Source organism: Chelmon rostratus, chromosome 8 (assembly GCF_017976325.1).
Source record: "Chelmon rostratus isolate fCheRos1 chromosome 8, fCheRos1.pri, whole genome shotgun sequence".
Classification (NCBI taxonomy): domain Eukaryota; kingdom Metazoa; phylum Chordata; class Actinopteri; order Chaetodontiformes; family Chaetodontidae; genus Chelmon; species Chelmon rostratus.
The window spans coordinates 20,424,105-20,442,796 of record NC_055665.1 but is presented as its reverse complement, the minus strand read 5'-3'; the positions used below and the strand labels follow the sequence as shown (position 1 = coordinate 20,442,796).

Sequence of the window (18,692 nt, the reverse complement as noted above, 5' to 3'; positions counted from 1 at the left end):
TTTCAATCCTCTGGCAAAAGCTACAAGACAGCCACTTGCTCTTAATGTCGAAATCAGTGCTATTGCCTCTCAATCTACAGTATGTCTGTGAAAACAGCTCAGTGTTAAAAGTCATATCCTTTGTATCTATCAATTAGCCATCCTTTCTCAGCACATCAGGTGTGTCTCTGTTCTGTTGTATGAAGTAATTACCATCCTCTTTACCGGAGCTAAAGCTAGGTAGGCTTTGTAACCCTATCTTTCCTCTTGCCTCCCTCTCTTTCTCCCTCCCTCTCTCTGCATCTCCACCTGTGTTTCTTTCTTCCACCCCCCCTTTCACTTTCTCTCTCCCCCACTCTTCTGTCTCTCTTCCTCCCTCTCTCAGTAAGGCGCTGATGGACCTGCTGGTCGAGCTGTGTAGCCGCTACCACCTGAATCCAGCACTGCACACCCTGGAGCTGCTGTCGCCCGAGGGCCACACTCTGGGGTTCAAGCCCAACGCGCTGCTGGGCTCCCTCAACGTGGCCTGTGTCCTTATCAAGGAGAAAGTCTGGGAGGAGAAAGTGGTGCGCAGACCGGCGCCCAAAGTGCCAGAGGTGAGTAACTGAGGAGCCTGATACTGTGATCTGGATGTTCTGTTTGTCACGTGTGCTTTGTATTTAAGTTTTGTTTTTGTACATGACATATCAATATCAATTTAAAACCTGCTGAAAGTAGCTGTGCTAGGCTTGGCTTGGATTCTTGTGGGTTTTGATTGCAGAGACATCTGATATTTCTAATAATAAGAGTATACACAATAATGTGAATCTGAAAAAAACAAAGCCACTCATGTTTTGATATTATGTAGATTAATGTAATCCAGAATCCCTTATATTATATGTTGTACAGTCGTCATGTACTATATGCATAGCTCCTTACCTTGTAGCTTTGTGTAATGTCCGCCCCTCCCTTCTCTACCTTTTACCTCTGACTGCTGGCAGAAAGCAGGGCCAGTGAAACCTGTAAGGGCCCATGCTAAGGTAGGAAGCCAGCTGGGATTAAACAGGCCGAGCATGACATTAGAGTCGGTTCTTATCCACTGTTTTCCAGTGTGCCTTTTTTGTCTTTATCACTTGTATTCCTCTCTGTCTTGTGGTCATCTGATTTTACAGCTCACTTGCCTATCTGAACTTATTTCTGCTGACTCTTTCTCTTTCCCTTTTTCTCTGCCTCTCCTCTGCTCTCCTCCTACAGTTTGAATATTTGATGAGTGCCTTACCTTTAGTTACCATGCATTATTTCTCTGCTCTTCTCAGGGCTCACTGGCTGCTCTCTCTCCCTTTGACCCTGCCTGGCCTCAGGCCAGAGACTGACGCTATTTCAGACAGTGCTGTCCGTCATTCCTCTTCTCTGTCTTTTCATTGTTCCACCAGTCTCAGCAGTTAAAATGAAAATATCAATGTGTGATATACTGTACAGTCAGCTGTCACTTTATTAGATACACCAAACCTTTAACTTAATGCCATCTAATACAACAGTCATTTAAACCTTCAAGAAGGTTACAATGTTCTGTTTGATAAAGGTTGTAATTAAGCTTCATGATCATTCTGATGGATGCAGTTTGTGGAGCTGCATATAGTGTCATATGGACAAAATGTGCAAAACTTGATTCAGTAAACTGCGTTACAATTTACCATCAGTATAACGTTATCAGTAGTAACTGGAGCCAACAGTCATCAAGCATGTGTAAACTTTGCATCCAACACTTGAATCAAGTGTTCAATGAATGACCATCTTTTTGAAAGGCAAACTTTAACCTCAAGCAGCAGCAGCAGCAGCAGCAGCAGCAGCAGCAGCAGCAGCAGCTCAGTACCTTTCACTGGTTCATGAGGAATAAAAGCTGAACAGAAATAGGGACAATGACACAGTGAATGGATGGTCTGTATTTAATTTCAATGAGATTAAACATGTGAATGTGATATTACTGTAAAATGGCATTTTAAATTGATGCAGTTGGCTTTTCAATCTCAGGTTAAAGCATTGCCACTGATGTGCACAGCTGCAATGTTTTGGAGTGAACACCTGACCTGACGGTACTTAGGCTTTTTGATTGTGATGAAGCCTCTGTCAGGGTGCAGAGTTACAGCAGGTCATTGCCTGCATCTGTCAGCCTTTTGGAAGACTACTAGTCAGATTTGCAGAAGACTTGGGCACATGTACACACTCTCCCCAGATTAATTCAGGAACATCCATGACTTTTGTCTAGCACCATCACCCAATCACCCTGCTTTTAAATATACAAGGCACTCCCACTGTACTTGTCTTACGTATGATTACTCTGTCATCTATGAACAACAGTTTTGACTGTGAAACTACTGGCTTACTGTGGAAGTCATTAGATCTTGGCAGAAGCCTGATCTCTGAGTGCTTTCATGTATTTGAAGTGCCTTTCCCTATAGTGACACATAACATTGAATGTCACTTTACTTGAAACACTTGATATAAAAGCTCTTGACCTATGAGTGTGTGTGTGTTTTTATAGAGGCTGATGTGAACCACTCTGTGATAAAGACTGCTGTACCGAGCTTCTCTGTTCTCCATAACAGAACGCTATGCAGTGTTGTAAGATTAACTATCTTCATACTCACACACGTCCATGATCACACTCATGTACGCACACACACGCACACACACACATACACACACACACACAGGCATTATCATCTTTCGCCTATAAAATGTTCTTTTTTCTGTCCCTTCCAAAGTCTAACCTCAAGTTACTCATTACTGAAGTGTCTCTGTGGTTTTCAATGTCTGTCTGTCTCTCTGCTCCTCTCCTCTCCACATATTTTACATTTCATATGTTTTGTTTTTTCTCTATAAGTAGATCAAACTCCAAAGACAGCATCACAGGTTTTATATATATATACACACACACACACACACACACACACACAGTGTCTTTTGTTGTTATGGTCAAGACTTACTGTTGATATAATGATGGTCATCATTGAACTGCTCATATAATCACATATATCACATTTGCTTTGATTCTTTTTGTCCTTTTCTGACATCACCGTCTTTCCTTTTTGCCTGTTATAGAGATGTATCAAATGAAAATTCCTCTTGTGTGACTGCAGAATGGGAAGCGTTCTCCAATGGCCACAAAAATGTGCCCCCCTTGACCTTTTATCTCATGCAGTTTTAGACATTAATGTCCATTTTTTCCACCCATCTCCCCTCTCTGTATCAGAAAACAGTGCGCTTGATGGTGAACTACCACGGCAGCCAGAAAGCAGTGTTTCGGGTCAACCCGTTTGTACCACTCCAGGCTCTCATACCGATAATCTGTGACAAGTGTGAGTTTGACCCTGCACATGTCCTGCTCCTGAAGGACAGCATCAGTCGCCACGAGTTGCCGCTGAACCAATCTTTGACAGATCTGGGGATCAAGGAGCTCTACGTACATGATCAGAGCCTAGGTAAACCTTAACCGCTTGATTGTGTCTGTGTAATTTTCTGTTTGCAATTCATTCACTTTTAAATTTCAACCAAAGTTCCCGTGACATAGCCAAACTTATATATATAAATATATATATATATATAAATAATAAAATCATTCACCGATTTGCTGTTAATGGAATTTTTATTTTTTAATAAAATCCCTTTGTTGAATACAATTAATTAAAAATGAATAGAGCCCAACCTTGGTTTACGCCCTGTGAAAGTGGTGGCTAATGTTAGTAAGCTAATAAAAGTAGACATCATCAAGGATACTGAAAGGTGACTTGTCTCTGTTATCTGTTGGCCTGCAAATTAATATTGTCCCCAAAGCAATTACTCTAGCACATGCTATTAGCAAACCACAGTGTCTTTGTAAGACAAATGATATACATATTGACTAACAGTAGGGCAAAAATATATTGTACCTGTATAGAGTTTTTGCTTTACTGAAAGTTTATTCTCAGTTTTCTCTACAATCACCATAAAGGCAGTGTTAGAGAAATGTAGCAACGGTTGATATGCACGATGAGAATAAGAAAGTGTCACCACAGAACTTACATAATGTTTTTTAATTGTCTGTCATGTGAGCATCTGTTTTGGGACAGTAGGTGAGCAGCACCACTTCCACTCCCTACCAACTAATTTAAGACAGCCCTCCATAAGTCCAAGCCTCGACACAGATTTGCAAACATAGATTGGCTGTGTAGAACAAGGGTGAGGTGGCTGCACTGAGACTGAGCCTGAATCTCTACCTACTGTCTATCTACAGAGCATGCTTGTGCCTATATAGGAAGCATATGGTATTGATATCATTGAAACCCAGCCGGTAGCAGCTCATTAAAATGCTTCCAGTGTAATGTGCCACAAAACCAGCATTACATTGTATTCTGCAGTACAGTGTGACTAGCATGTAAATATTTGTTGACATCAGGTTTTACGCAGTCAGAGTCAATATTGGTTTAAGCAGCAGCAGGTACAACAGAGCATAAACAGAAATATACGCCTGTGTTGGGCTTCCCAGAATATGTTATTTAAATGAACCTTGTTAGATGCAATGTGTCTGGTCTCTACACTAATGGGAAAACGCTGTACTTTATCGAGTAGAAAGTTGACTTACCGTCCAAGATCTGATATTATGGTTCATTACCATAGTAACAGTCCACGCCCACTGACACTGATAGATACTGCTGTTGTTATGGAGTGTCATCGTAGAGCAAAAGCTTGTGGTTTATGGTTATCAAAGATAAAAGCAAGGACATTTACAATATTATATAATGTTTATGGTCAAATGCTGTTATGTAATGGTTCTGTCTTGGTATTTAACCTTTCACCGTTATAATGAAGGACACATAACACAGTTTATTAAGGAAATGTGTTGTGGTGCTACGGAAGTGCAAACAGAAATTAACTGACTGTTTTTGATGCAGGTCAGTTATCCATGAGTGATTCCATGTGTTTTTAAAATCTTGTTATGTTTTCCAGTTCTCCAGCCTAAAATGTCTTCTGTCCCTGCTCTTTACCACTCAGGTATTAGTAATGATAAGTCTTGTCTGTCTTAGTGTTGCTGGTTCCAACAAACTGGAGCTTTTAACCCAACGTAATGCTGCTCGCTTATTAACACTGCTTTTTTACTGCGTTGGACATGCATGTTTGCTTGTTAGTTATTTGTCTTTAAAGAAATGTTATGTTGGTTTAATGTCATTGTAATATTGATTCTTGTGTTAACCTCATCAATCCCCATCCTTTTGAATGACTTATTATTAACATAGTTGCTGCTTTTCTAGGAATCCAAATAACCCCTAAGTCCAGCTCTGTGATTTTTTTTTACGGTTAGTTTACCTTCTCTCCCTGCTTGTCCTCGAGCCAAGTGTGTTATCATGGCACATTCTTACTTACTGCTTTGTAGACCATGAAGGTTAAATCGAGGTGGTTTTTGAGAAAAATAAAGCTACAGCGCCATCTGCTGAGGAAAGTCAGCCAGTTCTTTCAGCTCCAGCTCTTATTGAGTAAAGCAAATGAATTCATAGGAATCAATCCAAATTGGCTTACGTGTGAGAGTGCTCTGTAAATTCATAGTGTTCCACTATCATGGCAAGCCCACTCTCAATTTTGTTGTTAAAATAATTAACCTTTGCATGCCGGGATCAGCTGTCACTAACATCTACTCAGTTCCTCATGAATGCTTTCATGAGGCGCTGACACTAACATGTCCAACTCTTCTCCTTCTCCTCTTTGTCTTTGTTTTCTTTTCGTAGACTCCATTCGCTCCAGCACTACCAGTCTGGGTAAAGCAGAGAAGAAAGGCCTTCTGGGTATCTTCCAGTTCAACAAGAGGAAAACCAAAGTAAGATGCTGAGCTTTTTTTTTTTTTTTTTTTTAAATTTATTGAAGTAAATATATATATATATAAATAATATTGGTCATACATATACAAGATTGCTTTGGAATTATTGAATTAAGAGCAACATTAATGCCATCATAATAAAGTTTAGCAGCATCTTATTTACACAAATACCATAAGAAATATGAGCTTGTGAAATTCTGAACAAACTAACCTGGTGTGGTGCATGCCATTCATACTTATTCAGATTGATTGCTGACGCAGGCTAATTGCATGGCCGAACAGTTGAATGCTGCATGTTAGCTGTGCCTTCCGTTTGCAGACAGAGACAACATCTGTGGACATGGACTGTGATGATAAAATAATCCAAAATGAAGAAACACAATCTAATGTAAGTATTACTAACACATCTGAAGTCTCACGTATCACGTCTTCTTCCAGATGTGATAAATGAAATCAAAGTTTTTTTATTGGGATCTCAACTTGTCTCTGAAGCATTCCTCGTCATATACTATGGGTGGACAGAATAAACCGTACAATGTGATTTAAATCAGTAACAGCAAAAGCTACAAAACAAGCCTGAAACATTACTACAGGGTTAAATCAATAATTCTGTGACTTTTCACTTTAAACTCACAGCAAAAATAATTATTATTTATTGCTGGTCAGTGGCATTGAGCTTCATGACATGGGTTGGAGGGTTCCTGTTGTTTTTTCCATGTCTAGCATCGCTGCTGATACTCTGGTTTGGTATTAAGCCTGGTGTATATCATAAAAGCCTTCTCTGATAAAGTAATATACTGAACGCCTATACCCGTCTGCATGGTAGACTGTGATGAACCACTAAAAATGGCACATTAGAGATATTTTCTGGATTGGACTATTGAAAACTGGGTGTGTTTTGAAAAATGTTGTCATATCGACAGATGTCCTCTAGAGGGCAGCAACTGTCTCCAGTCAGCAGTCTTAGAGGCCTGTTCATCGTCTGCCCAAGGAGGAGTAGTAACAGTGCTGCCCACAGTTCTTGGCCACTTTGATTTCCCACAAACGAATACTGAATAATGAAATGGCTGTAGGGAATAGTGTTACATAGTTGTATTTATAACTTTTCTCCGAAAGTCACAGTGGATAAGGGAGTGTACAATACAATATTGGTAGGTGGAAAGATTTGACTAATTGTCAGTCACCTAAGAATGAAGCTTGAATCATACATATTTAATAATAAAAAACATTAACAAATAAAATATAGAATTTTGTTATTTTTCACCAAAATATTAAAAACTCCCTACATCCATTGCAGTGTTGTACATCCATGTTACACCAGACGTACATTTAGACGCAGCATTAAGCAGCTCTCTACCTGTTATATCCATAACTCAATCATCTTAATTTGATTTTGAAGCCATGAACCTTGGTTCAGCAGCAGCCACTGTGGCTCACTTCAGATCAATATGGCCTTTGATTGTATTAGCTGTAAAAACGCCCTCTCTGGTTCACTTCACTATCCCGCCAAGCACAAAGCTTCTCGACTTCTGCGCCCTTCTACCGCTTTGTTCTTAGTGTCTCCCTCAACACAGAGCATCTGACTTGCCATTATTATCCTCCCTTTCAGGGCCGAAGCTGTCTTTGTGCACTTCCTCATCCTCTTTTTAATGTCTGCCTCAGACGCTGACTACATGTCTTCCTTTTGAAAGGAATAGCAATAACAGAAAGGAAATGAGGAGGAAAGGGATATGGCAGCAGAGTATAAATTAAATATTCAAACTAATGTAGACAGAGTATGTGGCATTTGCTTTGATGTGAATTTCTAGAATATATTTAAAATGTTAACATGTGCATTTGTATTGCTATATCTCTGCCATGTTGCCCTTTCCAATGAGCCTTAATGCAGCTGGACTTTTTCTCTCTGATATGATTGTTTCTCAACCAGGGTTATCAGACCACACACATGCACTCAAGCAAACACACACACATAGACACACAGTGTTATCAGCCTGAAGGCATCAGATTACCCAACCTTGGCTACATTAGCACTAAAAGCCCAGCCTCTTATCTCTAATTGTTCATTAGGGGCTTAACTACTGTGTGTCTATGTGTGTGTGTGTGTGCCGGTGTGTGTGGTCTTAAATCACTAACATGGTCAGAGAGCATCATGTTATAGGCCAATGCTGACTCTGAAGCAAACATGGACTATATGCTTGATTTTTTTCTTTTTTTTCTTTTAAAACACACATTGATAAGTATAAGTAACACAAGTATCAGTAGCAAATTGGCCCTAACCGACACTCTCAGAGTGCCCGGACTTTGGACCCACTTTTAGGCATGGGTTAAACCATTTTTATCAACTTAGGGAGGTCATCCTATGTGTCCCAAACTCCTAATTACAGCGATCATATGCAATTATAGAAGCAACAATTTGGGAGCCTCACAACAGTAAAAGCATTTTTCAGACCTCAAAACTCCAGTGCCGCTCATATTCAGTGATTTGCCCACCAGTAAACACGATTGTACATGCAAGGATTATACACATATTGGTGGTTTTCGATGATTTCTCTGTAGCTTAAATAGCTTTGATGATATTATCACTCTACATCACTGCTACATCATACACTCTACTTAAAGATGCTCTCAGCTCATGAACCAAAAGTCCCCCCTAGCTATCTTCATATTGTTCATGTATTGCTCACTTTATATTGTGGCTAACACACATTGATATGTGCAATATCAGTCTCAACTGGGGCCACACAGTGCAGGTGAACTGTCCTCTGTGTATGGGTCATTGCAGTACTCCTTTTATTTTGGTGATAACGCACATATATAAATATATGTGTGTGTGTGTGTGTGTGTGTGTGTGTGTGTGTGTGTTAATACCCCCTGAAAATCTTGTTTTGCTGACAACCCGTGGCCCCTTTGACCTTGCTGCAGTGATGTAGTGGTGTACTAAAGGGTGTATCAGTACACCATGACATCACCGTTGGGTGTGGTTAGAGGTGCAAAAGTACACACTCCTGACCGCACCCAACCACACTGAACCAGTGGTGATGCTGGGTGTGGTCTGAGGTGAAACAAACATGAAGCTTTCAACCAGAGAGGGCAGTGAAACACTACTTTTCAGCCCAGTGTTAAATTATTCCTTAAGTTCCTTGTCATACACCCAAAAATTATCATCTTTTCTTTATTTCATCTAGTCTCAATCACATGTATTTAGCTAAGCCTGCAAGTCTTCTAAATATATAGAAAAACTGCAAGTTGTCATTAATTTCGCACTTGTCGTGCGTGTTATACATTCGAGAAGATCACCTTGTCCTTGTTCAAAGCAGGAGAATTCTCCTCTTTCACTGTGATTAGCAGGGAGGGGTTCTGACGTTTTGATAGGCCACTGGAGGTTGTGACATTTTCACGTTTGGGTGCGTGTTGTGTAGTAGCATCAGTTTTTTTAAGCACTGAAAGGTATTCCTGAGAGATACATTATGTGAGTCATGTTCCTAATGCAGATGTTGTGCGCAAGTTCAGTCAGCTCCTTTTAAGTTATGCACTTTGTTATTATGAACGCTGCAGTATGTTTGTTATATTTTCGTCTCTCACTGTTTTGACAGTTTTCAGATTGTTTACCAGAGGGAAGGAGTAGAAGAGAGCAGGTGAAAAAGTCAAACTGAGTTCATGTGAATTTCTTGCTTTGAACATTATATTTTGGTGAGGAGACAACAAGCTTTTTTTAGGATTCCAAATGGAAATCGCATCAATCCTTCACTTCCAACACTTCTTTTTTGTTCTGTCAGCCTCCATCTGCCATCTAGCCCCCCCCCCCCTTGCCCTGCTCTTACCCCTGTCAGTCACACAGCACAGTGAAGAACTGACTGAATATTTTGGTTTAATATTTTATATCATCATCATCTTTTTTCTGCTGTAAGCTTAGGTTGTACTGGTAATGTTAACTTCTTTCATGTTCGTGTTGAATGTTTTTTACTCCTGCATTTCTTTACTAAGGCTTAATATATGTGGCAAATGATAATATAAAGTATAAATATAATATATAAGTATAAATGCATTCTGCGACCTCTCTGTCTCTTTAAGGTCGGTGTGAGGAGACAGATTCCGCAATAAAATTGTGTTTTGCATGCAGTTAAAACACATTTTCCACAAATGTGAAATGCTCCCGATGTGAAAGAAGCTGCTGAAGTGCCTGCTGGACTGCTCTCCTCATGGCCTTTTTTCAGTAGCACTGTTCTTTTCCCATCCTTCCCCACTGTGAGATGTTCTAACCTTGGGTCCAATTAATTCTAATGACCTGAACTTTATGTTCCTTTTTGCTCTGCTTTTATGCTGTATCCCGGCATTGTCTGAACGCATCAATTAATCTGCTTTTAAACACTTTTCTTTTCTTGAATCATGGGGGTGTGCGCCTTGGTTTGGTACCCCCGTTGTGCCAAGGCTCTGTACCAAGCTGAGCCATGGGGAGATTCAGTTTTTCAGGAGCACTTTGGGCTCTCTTTGATCAGATGTTGAAAACCATTTTTTGTTCCAATGGTTTTGTCAGGCGCAGCCACCCTTTGAAAATGCGCTTGCACTTTCAACTTGGTCAGATATATTATTGAGACTGAAAAATGGACTTCAATTTCAGAAATGTGTGCATGGATGCATGTTTTGTGCATGTGTAGTTGTTTTTCATGTTTAAAATGTGAATATGCTGTAAATGAGAGTGATGGGGATCTCCCTCTGAAATCATCCAGATATGAAATATATATTCATAACACAGTTGTCAGTTTTAAGCCTAAAATCAACCCTTGAAATTAACACTGCCATTGATATTGATTGAGTCCTGTCAACAATTTTGTTTGTTAGTTCGCAGGATATCATAACAGTTTTCAGTTAAATTCATTTAGACCGCAGGCCAAGAAATACGTTTTTGATCTGGATTCTGTTTGTTTTGTTGTTCTTTGGTTTCTTGTGACTTACTAGACAACTGAAGGTCATTGACATCATAATATAAGCTATAAGGAAGATGAGTTTGTTGTAACAATTTTTTTTGTTAGTATAGCTAAAACTGGCCTTACAGGGTTAAAGCTCTTGTACATTTATTGTATGCAAACATACATATATATATATATATATATATATATGTGTGTGTGTGTGTGTGTGTATATATGTATGTATATATGTATATATATACACACACACACACACACACACATATATATATATATATATATATATATATATATATATATCTGACCTCACTGCCTTTATTTTTGACATCACCCCCAGGGTCTGTCCACAGCGTCAAGGGTCCCCAGTGTAGAAGATCGGCCCAACACCTTGGGCCAGTCTCAGTCAGTCATGAACATTACAAAGATGTCTCCCAAGGCTGACACCAAGAAGAGGAGGGCCCCAGCACTTCCCGGGTCCCCAACACCCACCATGGGACACAGTAGCTCGGAGGGCTATCAGGTGAGGACATAGAAGGGCTGTGTTGAATTTGTGTGTTTGTCAGATTTAGACACATTGATGAAATGATGCCACAGACTGGAAAACAGAGCCTCCATGGAACATTTCAGTTATCCTATTATGTAAAATATCTGAATCCCTGAGCTCTCAGGATTGACCTGACGTAGTTCATCTGAGAGCTGCAGTGTGCGTGATGCAGCCTCTCCTCTGGGTGTTTTGGCCTGAGATTCAGCTCCTCAAGGTCAGAGTGACCTGTATCGTCTACATTAGAGCAACAGCTCCCCGCAGTCTCATTATAGTGTGTATGGCAGCATGCTGGGAAATGTTGTTTAGCAACGAACATCCTTCCTCCCTCCCACTGATAACAAGTTTTGTTTATGTGGAGGAGCCGGTGTTCTTGATGGATGTTTTCGAGAGGAAATTTTGCTCTCAGGACAGCAGGGAGAACGGTGTTATCCTCTTCAGCTTAATTAACGAAAGTGTGCATAGAGGAGCAGAAACCGTTTGTGAGAAATGTTGTGTGGTGGGGATAGTGAGTTACTAGATCCTTGTTCTTAAGGATTTGTATTAAGCTAAGCATTGAAAACATGCATTTATTATATATACAGTAATTAAATGACACAAAAACACAAATCATGATACATTCCAGTTCAAGTGTATCCCCACAGCAGATATCTGTCCACTTGTGTTTATAATAGTAGAGTAAGCTTAACAACTACGTAGCTACCAGTTTGAGGAGGTATCCATGAATATGGCTGCTTAATATGTATGGTTAGTTTTCATTGCCAGCTGAAATTCTGAATGTGTTCTTCCTTTACGGTACTCATTTTAACTTAATCGTAGATGCTTGTTCTTTCGTTTTTGCAGTGCATTGTGACTCTCAAGAAGTTCCTGATACCTGTTGTGATCGCTTTTAGTGCTGTAAATTGTAGTTATGTAGAAGGAGACAGTAATTTATCTGTCCGCCTGTCAGATTAGGAGTTATGACCGACACCAGAGCTGAGACACCACCGGGAGTCACAAGGGCAGCTGCACACAACAGGAGTTATGAAGGTCATCCGAGGACTTGATGACTGGTCTAATAATAGATTTCTCCATCTCGCTCTTATGCCTTCTCTGAACTGTTATCCTGTCTGAACACAAAGTCTCATGTATATTCTGTTTAGGCATTGCAAGGTCATGCTGTGGTGCAGGATGCTTCTCATGTTTGGCCTCTCTGTTTTCGAGTGTTGCTTTTTGAGCAGAGAGATTGAACACAGGCTGTCAGTGTGTTCTGCTTGTCTTATCAACAGTTCGGTTCCTTATGCAGGAATAGCAGAAAAGCAACAAGTATGTAATATAAGTGGAACTTATATGTTGATTTCATGTGCATTTGTAACGTTTATGCGGTCTCTAATTTATTGATGGATGGATGAATGAGTGGATGGGAAGTTTAAATTATTGATTGATTGATAGTTGGATATTGCTTCGTAAGGTACATATGCACATATGTGATTAGCCAGTGTCACCTGAGGGCACAACAGAGGTGTTAGGTGTTCAGAGATTAGCAGCATGCCTGGCCTGTGTTTGTTTGAATGTGATTAGAAAGGATTTAGTTTCATGACAGTGAAGGATCTCACAGCAGCCAGGTTTTATCAGGATAGTTTCTCAGGGGCATTGGCATTAAAGAGCCCTGCATGACTCGGATCTTTGGAACAATTTTGCCTGTCAAATCAAATCATATCACAATCATAATCCAAGTTGTACTTTCACATTTACATGATATTTGGAATTGTAGTTGCTGGAGGCAGTATGAAGCTACTCTAGGAAAAGTTTAGCTTGTCCGCAGAGGATCATCTTCAAAAAGTTCCAGCTCCAGTGAAAACAGATGTCACGCAATACTCTTAAAACATAATAGCTCAGATACAGGTTTGTCCACAAGGGATGGGCTGGAACTAGGCCAGCTCGCCTGGCAGAACTCACACACAATTTATCACTAAACGTGCACTTTTTTGTTGTATTTTTTTATATTTGTTGGATTGTGCTGACTCAGACTTGTCATGCACTAAAACACTCTCTCAATTCTGCTGCATGCTGCTTTGTGTTACTGTCTACACCTCCTTATATAGATACCATCTGTATATACAGTACAATATGAGAGTGTGTGTGTGTATGTGTGTGTTTGAGATGGAGGAGGATCAGGCACATAATAGCAGGTTATCTGAGGACAGCTCTCTATGATGACTGTCCTTATTATAGACCTCCCTCTGTGCTGGACAAGCTTAGGTGGTCAACTGATTATGACTTACAAGACACAGTAATGGGCATTGACATCATAATATAAGATATATGGATGATGAGATTGTTATAACGAAGCTAAATTCTTCAAACAGCCTTTGGAGAGGCAGAGATCACTAATGGTGGTCATTTAAATCATAGTAGGAACGTAGATTAACATCATTGACAAAATTAGGAGGGTCACAATCTCTTCATAGCCAGCTGTGGATATACGGGTCAAATTCTGGGCCACATTTTAGGACAACCTTTGTGTCTCTTATTATCACTTTAGGATAAGTAGAAATTTTGCTATATATAACTTGCACTCACTTGCTTTCACGTTTCCAATGTTGGTGCCCTAAGCAAGTAGTGTGGAAGAGCTAAATACCTGAGACATAACTGTAATGTAAACTTGGGTAAACACTTGGCCCATACAGTTTTCATATGGAGGTGCTTGTTTGGACTTAAAGGCTATTTTATGTTCGTTACAATTTTCTTTAAATGAGTTTTTGAGCACTGCTTGTAAGGCTATCAATCTACTTAGCTGAGCACCGCACTGTTTTTTGTTCTACAGCTGGTAGAACAAAAAAAATAATAGACCTTTTGAAAATGCATTCTGACATGCTTGAATTAGTGTTGCTTAAAAGAGAAACACTTGTGCAACTGCTGTTCTGAACAAGACGGTCTGTTTGAATGAGTGACCAGTAACAGCACGGTATCTTATCATTCATACATGGTTGTTATACAGTTTTGTACAGAATGCTGAATGGACTGATGTGTTGAAAAGAGAACTTTAACATTTCATGCATGGTAATGAAAGTGGATTGTCGACCTGTTTCTATGTCTGAGAGACTGGGTGCTTATATACAGTAGTGAGAATGGGAATAGCAACTGCACTAAAAGCAGATGACTGCAGGAGAATCAGATGTTTTCACATTTCACTGGAGTCTTCGTGGAGTCGAGTTTACAGTTTTGTTTCTTCAGCTTAACAATCAACAACCTGCGTCTGTCTTTATGAGAGACAGCACTTAAATTGTGTTTTGGAACATTGAGTTCAGAGAAGCACAACCTTGTTTTTGGGTTTTTTTTCCAGCAGTGATAGGCAATCTGTTATTGTGGTTTGGAAAGGAAGCCATGTCTACATCGCCTCTTGTGATAAGGGAGTTCAGAAAAATTCTGAGCTTTCTGCTTCACTGCTCAGTCACAGAGGGTGCTTCTGGAGTTAGTGCATTTGTGCTCCTGTGTTGTGTGTGCAGGAAAGACTGAAAGAACAAGGCGGAGCAACTGAAGAGTGAGAGAGGATAAACAGCAAAAGAGAGAAACTGACTGACTTAGAGGGTCACAGAAAGAGACAGAAAGTCAAAGTAAGGTAACATCAGGTCTTATAAGGGTTTTACATGTGTGCATTTGGCTCGTGCACCATTAACAATGTATGAGCGTTGGGATCATATTTCAAAATGCAGTACAGCATGAAATCTGGTTGGCCCTTAGCACCACCCTCACCTTGCAGAAGGAGGACAGCACCGGGGGAAAGGTTCAACAGAGGACAAGCAGCGTTAAAGAGCAGAAGGTGAAGGAGTTATAGGATCGGTCGCTGTAAGCAGGCTGTCTGGTAAAAAAGTTAACAGATGCTCTAAAATAGAATCTTTCAGGTTGTAATGCACTTTCACCGCCCCCATAATCCATTGCAGCTGACATTTTTGAACTCCTGTCATCAAATCACAAAGCAAATTTGATTTGCCTTTCTGTCTCTGACTGGACTAATAACTCACCGACCTCCCTGGACTGCCCAGAAATGAAGTGATGGGGAGCATTACATGTATGTAGACCTGGTAAAAACAGCTTCATAATGTAGCCAATCAGACAAGGTCCAATACAAAACTGCATTTTGTTCTCCACAGCAGAGTTTCTTGTGAAATCTGAAGCCAGGGAAGGGCAATACAAGCCAGAGGGGAGGGGAAAAACATTTGGAGAAAGTCATAATTCACATCACATCTGTTTGCTGAGAGTGAACCCTTATGTGAGAAATCAAATTTGATGACTGTCTTTCAGTTGAAAGACCACAAATGAACCATGGTAGCAGAAACACGGCATATGCTATACACACTGCAACAGTATGAGATTAGATTCCTCAAGGGAAATCTAGTTGTCTGAAATGACAAAGATTGTTAATTGTTAATGATTCTGGCAGATTTTAATTATGGCGGTTTGTGGTATAGTTTTTAGATTTCCTTAATGTGTTTCCTGTTTGGTCCAAACTACATGTTTTTGTTTTCGGGACAGCAGTCTGGACATGTGTGTGGGCATGTGTGTGCATTGTATGTATTCAGTTGTGCATGCATGTCAAACAATATGGCAGTTGGGACTTTCTTTCTTTCTTTCCAAAACTGTTCTCACATGTCCACACTTAATTGCATGAATTAGCTTTTGTGCATGCTGCATTCTTGCCTGTGTCTGTGTGGCTTCTTGATTGATCGAGCTGGCTATGTTTTTCTTCCTGACGATCTGTCACTCTGTGAAAATAGCGAGTTGGCAGCAGGAGGAGGCTTGTTTTTCACAGCCATCCATCAGTCCCGTAGTTGTCCACAACGGTAGCTAACTTTAATCTGCTCTAATGCACAGTTGTGGTTCAGTCGGCCAGACAAAACACAAGTTGCTATTGGATCTGTGTTCAGTAATGAGCGTTTCTGTAAGGGTTTCTCTTTCTTTGCTCGGCTTTTCGTCTTTGTTTTGCTATCCAGCTGTCTTTTATCCTTTCCATTTTTTTGTTCCCCCTTCATATCAGCTTTTCTTTTGCTGCACACCCTCTGTTTTGTCTCTTTTACAATACTTGTCGACTGGTCACAGCTTCACCCATTGAATACACCCCCCACTTAACAACAGGTTGGCCATACTGCTGTTGGGTTTGATTGCTGTTAGTCCCTGTTGTGGTTGTGGTTAAATGGGCTTTGCCTCGTTCAGATAAGAGTCTGCGAGAGAACAAGTGAATAAAACAAGTGAGGGTAAAAGTACGAAACACGGTGCAAAGACAGAAAGAAGGTAGCCAGGGTGTTCCTGATGTGAGATACCAATGAAGGTTTGGATGGATTTAGCCATTTGCTACATGGTTCCACTGTATCTCCCCACATATTCTGAAGGAGTTCTAAATAGTCTCTGAATATACTCAAGATTTGATGCACATAATCATCAGTCCTATTGTTTTTTGTCTCTCTGTGTACTGAACGTTATTAGATATATAGAGTGCAAGTTGAATTCTGTAATGCAGTGGAAAAAGCAGCTTTTGACACACATTGCAGTTGTCAGCTAATCAGTACATCATTTTTTATCCCATTTAATCTTATGCTGTTCTTGAATTTTTCCTTTTTCCATATGCATGCAGACTCCAACAAAAAATATGATTTATATTAATGCACAATGTGTCCTGTGTACTGTATGTCTGCTTGGTCTTGTGGTGCTGACTGAAGTGTACTGTAGGAAGGCACTGTAAGCTGTCTATTCTTAAACACTGACCTTGAAGATTGTGAAAGTGTGAGTTAGGGGCCTGGAATAGGGGAACACGTCACCCTGCCATGCAGCGTATGTAGGGCAGGATCTGTTTGCACTTGAAGCTGTCAAAACATCTTGTGTATGAGATCAGCCAGGACAGATGGGACAAACAAATGAAGCGAATGTATGTTTGTGTCAGTCTCAAACCGTTTGTGACTGTATCTGAGTGTGTGTGTGTGTCTTTACCTGTACTTGCTACATAGTGGGGACCGGAACAAGTTTTAACCAGCAGAGTGAGGACATTGTTGGAATGAGATTTTTAGACTTGGTTTAAGGGTTAGGTTAGAATTAGGTTTAGGTTAGGGTTAGGCATTTAGTTATGATGGTTAAGATTAGGGTAAGGGGCTAAGGAATGCATTGTGTTAATGAGGAGCCTCACAAGTATAGAAGTACAAGTATTTGTGTGTGTCTGTGTGTGTATGTTAGGATTCCTGTAAGTATGTGAGGATTTGTAGCAAGCAAATTATCAGTATAATTTACAGTTTTAAAGAGATAATCACTGATCTGTTGCTGATAATTAGAAAGCAATCTGGGAAACATGGCATATAAATGTAGTCTGTTTACCTTGTATTTCTTTTTTTTTTACCTCCGAGGTAAACAGAATGTGCAGTATGGCCGTTGCAGTGGAGTGTATGTTTAAATAATTTAAGTATTTACATATTAGACAGTCTATATGTAATCTAATAACTATTTATTTGTTTTAGATTTATTAGTGTTGAAGTGAATAGTTGAGTAATTGATGACAGATTAATCATTAAAGTAATTTGTCAAGGAAAAATGGTAAAAATGTGCTTTTTTCCAGCTATTTAAATTGTGAGAATTTTTTGATTAGTGAGAAAAACAATTAACAGACTATTATTATAGTGATTAGTGCACCTAAATATCTACATTAATAGCTACTGTGCTGCAGTGTTTCCTACAGAAAACCAACCTTTTCATTCGCAAAAGCACAGTGTTTACTGTGAAAAAACTGCTCACTACTGCTGCTATACTCTTCTCTTGTTCCTTTAACCCCCAACCCAAAACTGTGTATATGAACATGTCTGTAAATGTTGGGAAAAGGGGAAGAAAACATTATGTTTCAGTGGGTTAGTAGGACAAAGTACATGACAATAGAACTGGGTCAGCCATGTGCCTCCTTATCCTTAGCTAGCCTCTTCTACGCCCCCCATTGTTAAGACTTTTAACATCAAACTCTTTTCGTCATACATCTCGCACCCCCGCACATACATTCATTATAACACACATATACACAATAACCCCAACACACGCTAACTGTCCTCCAGCTTACTGTTAGGATGTTTTTGACCTCATGGCCCCCGGTGTTGAGACAGGTCAGCCGCTATTATTATCTCTGACACGCACATACACACACATGCATTTGTGCACACGCGTGAATTTTGAATGTTCTCATGCATGCTGATATGCACAAGCGCACACATATACAGTGTAACCCCCTTTCATACACACACATACATCATTTCACATTCCACATTAGCGCTGTAATGTTGCTCTGTCACAAAGCCCCTCACCCATCAAGAGTCCTTCGAAACAACTGATGAATGGTCACGCAACAGGTTGAAGCCTCCATGGGTGGCCCTATCTGATCAACATGCTCCAACATGGGGCCCTTCGCCTCTCA

The 18,692-nt window shown here is 40.1% G+C and overlaps 1 protein-coding gene across 4 annotated transcripts in view; it reads left to right on the top strand.

Annotated features, from left to right (window-relative positions):
- Positions 1 to 18,692, top strand: part of cobl (cordon-bleu WH2 repeat protein) — a 53,597-nt gene that overhangs the window by 14,641 nt on the left and 20,264 nt on the right. For 2 of the 4 annotated variants that reach the window (XM_041942975.1, XM_041942973.1), the window contains exons 4-9: positions 365 to 575; positions 3,212 to 3,440; positions 4,945 to 4,989; positions 5,718 to 5,806; positions 6,126 to 6,194; positions 11,069 to 11,251. In XM_041942975.1, coding sequence (XP_041798909.1) covers positions 365 to 575; positions 3,212 to 3,440; positions 4,945 to 4,989; positions 5,718 to 5,806; positions 6,126 to 6,194; positions 11,069 to 11,251 — 826 coding nt within the window. Of the gene's footprint in view, positions 1 to 364; positions 576 to 857; positions 999 to 3,211; positions 3,441 to 4,944; positions 4,990 to 5,717; positions 5,807 to 6,125; positions 6,195 to 11,068; positions 11,252 to 18,692 lie in introns of those variants that run through there. The other 2 variants (XM_041942976.1, XM_041942974.1) reach the window with 2 other exon arrangements.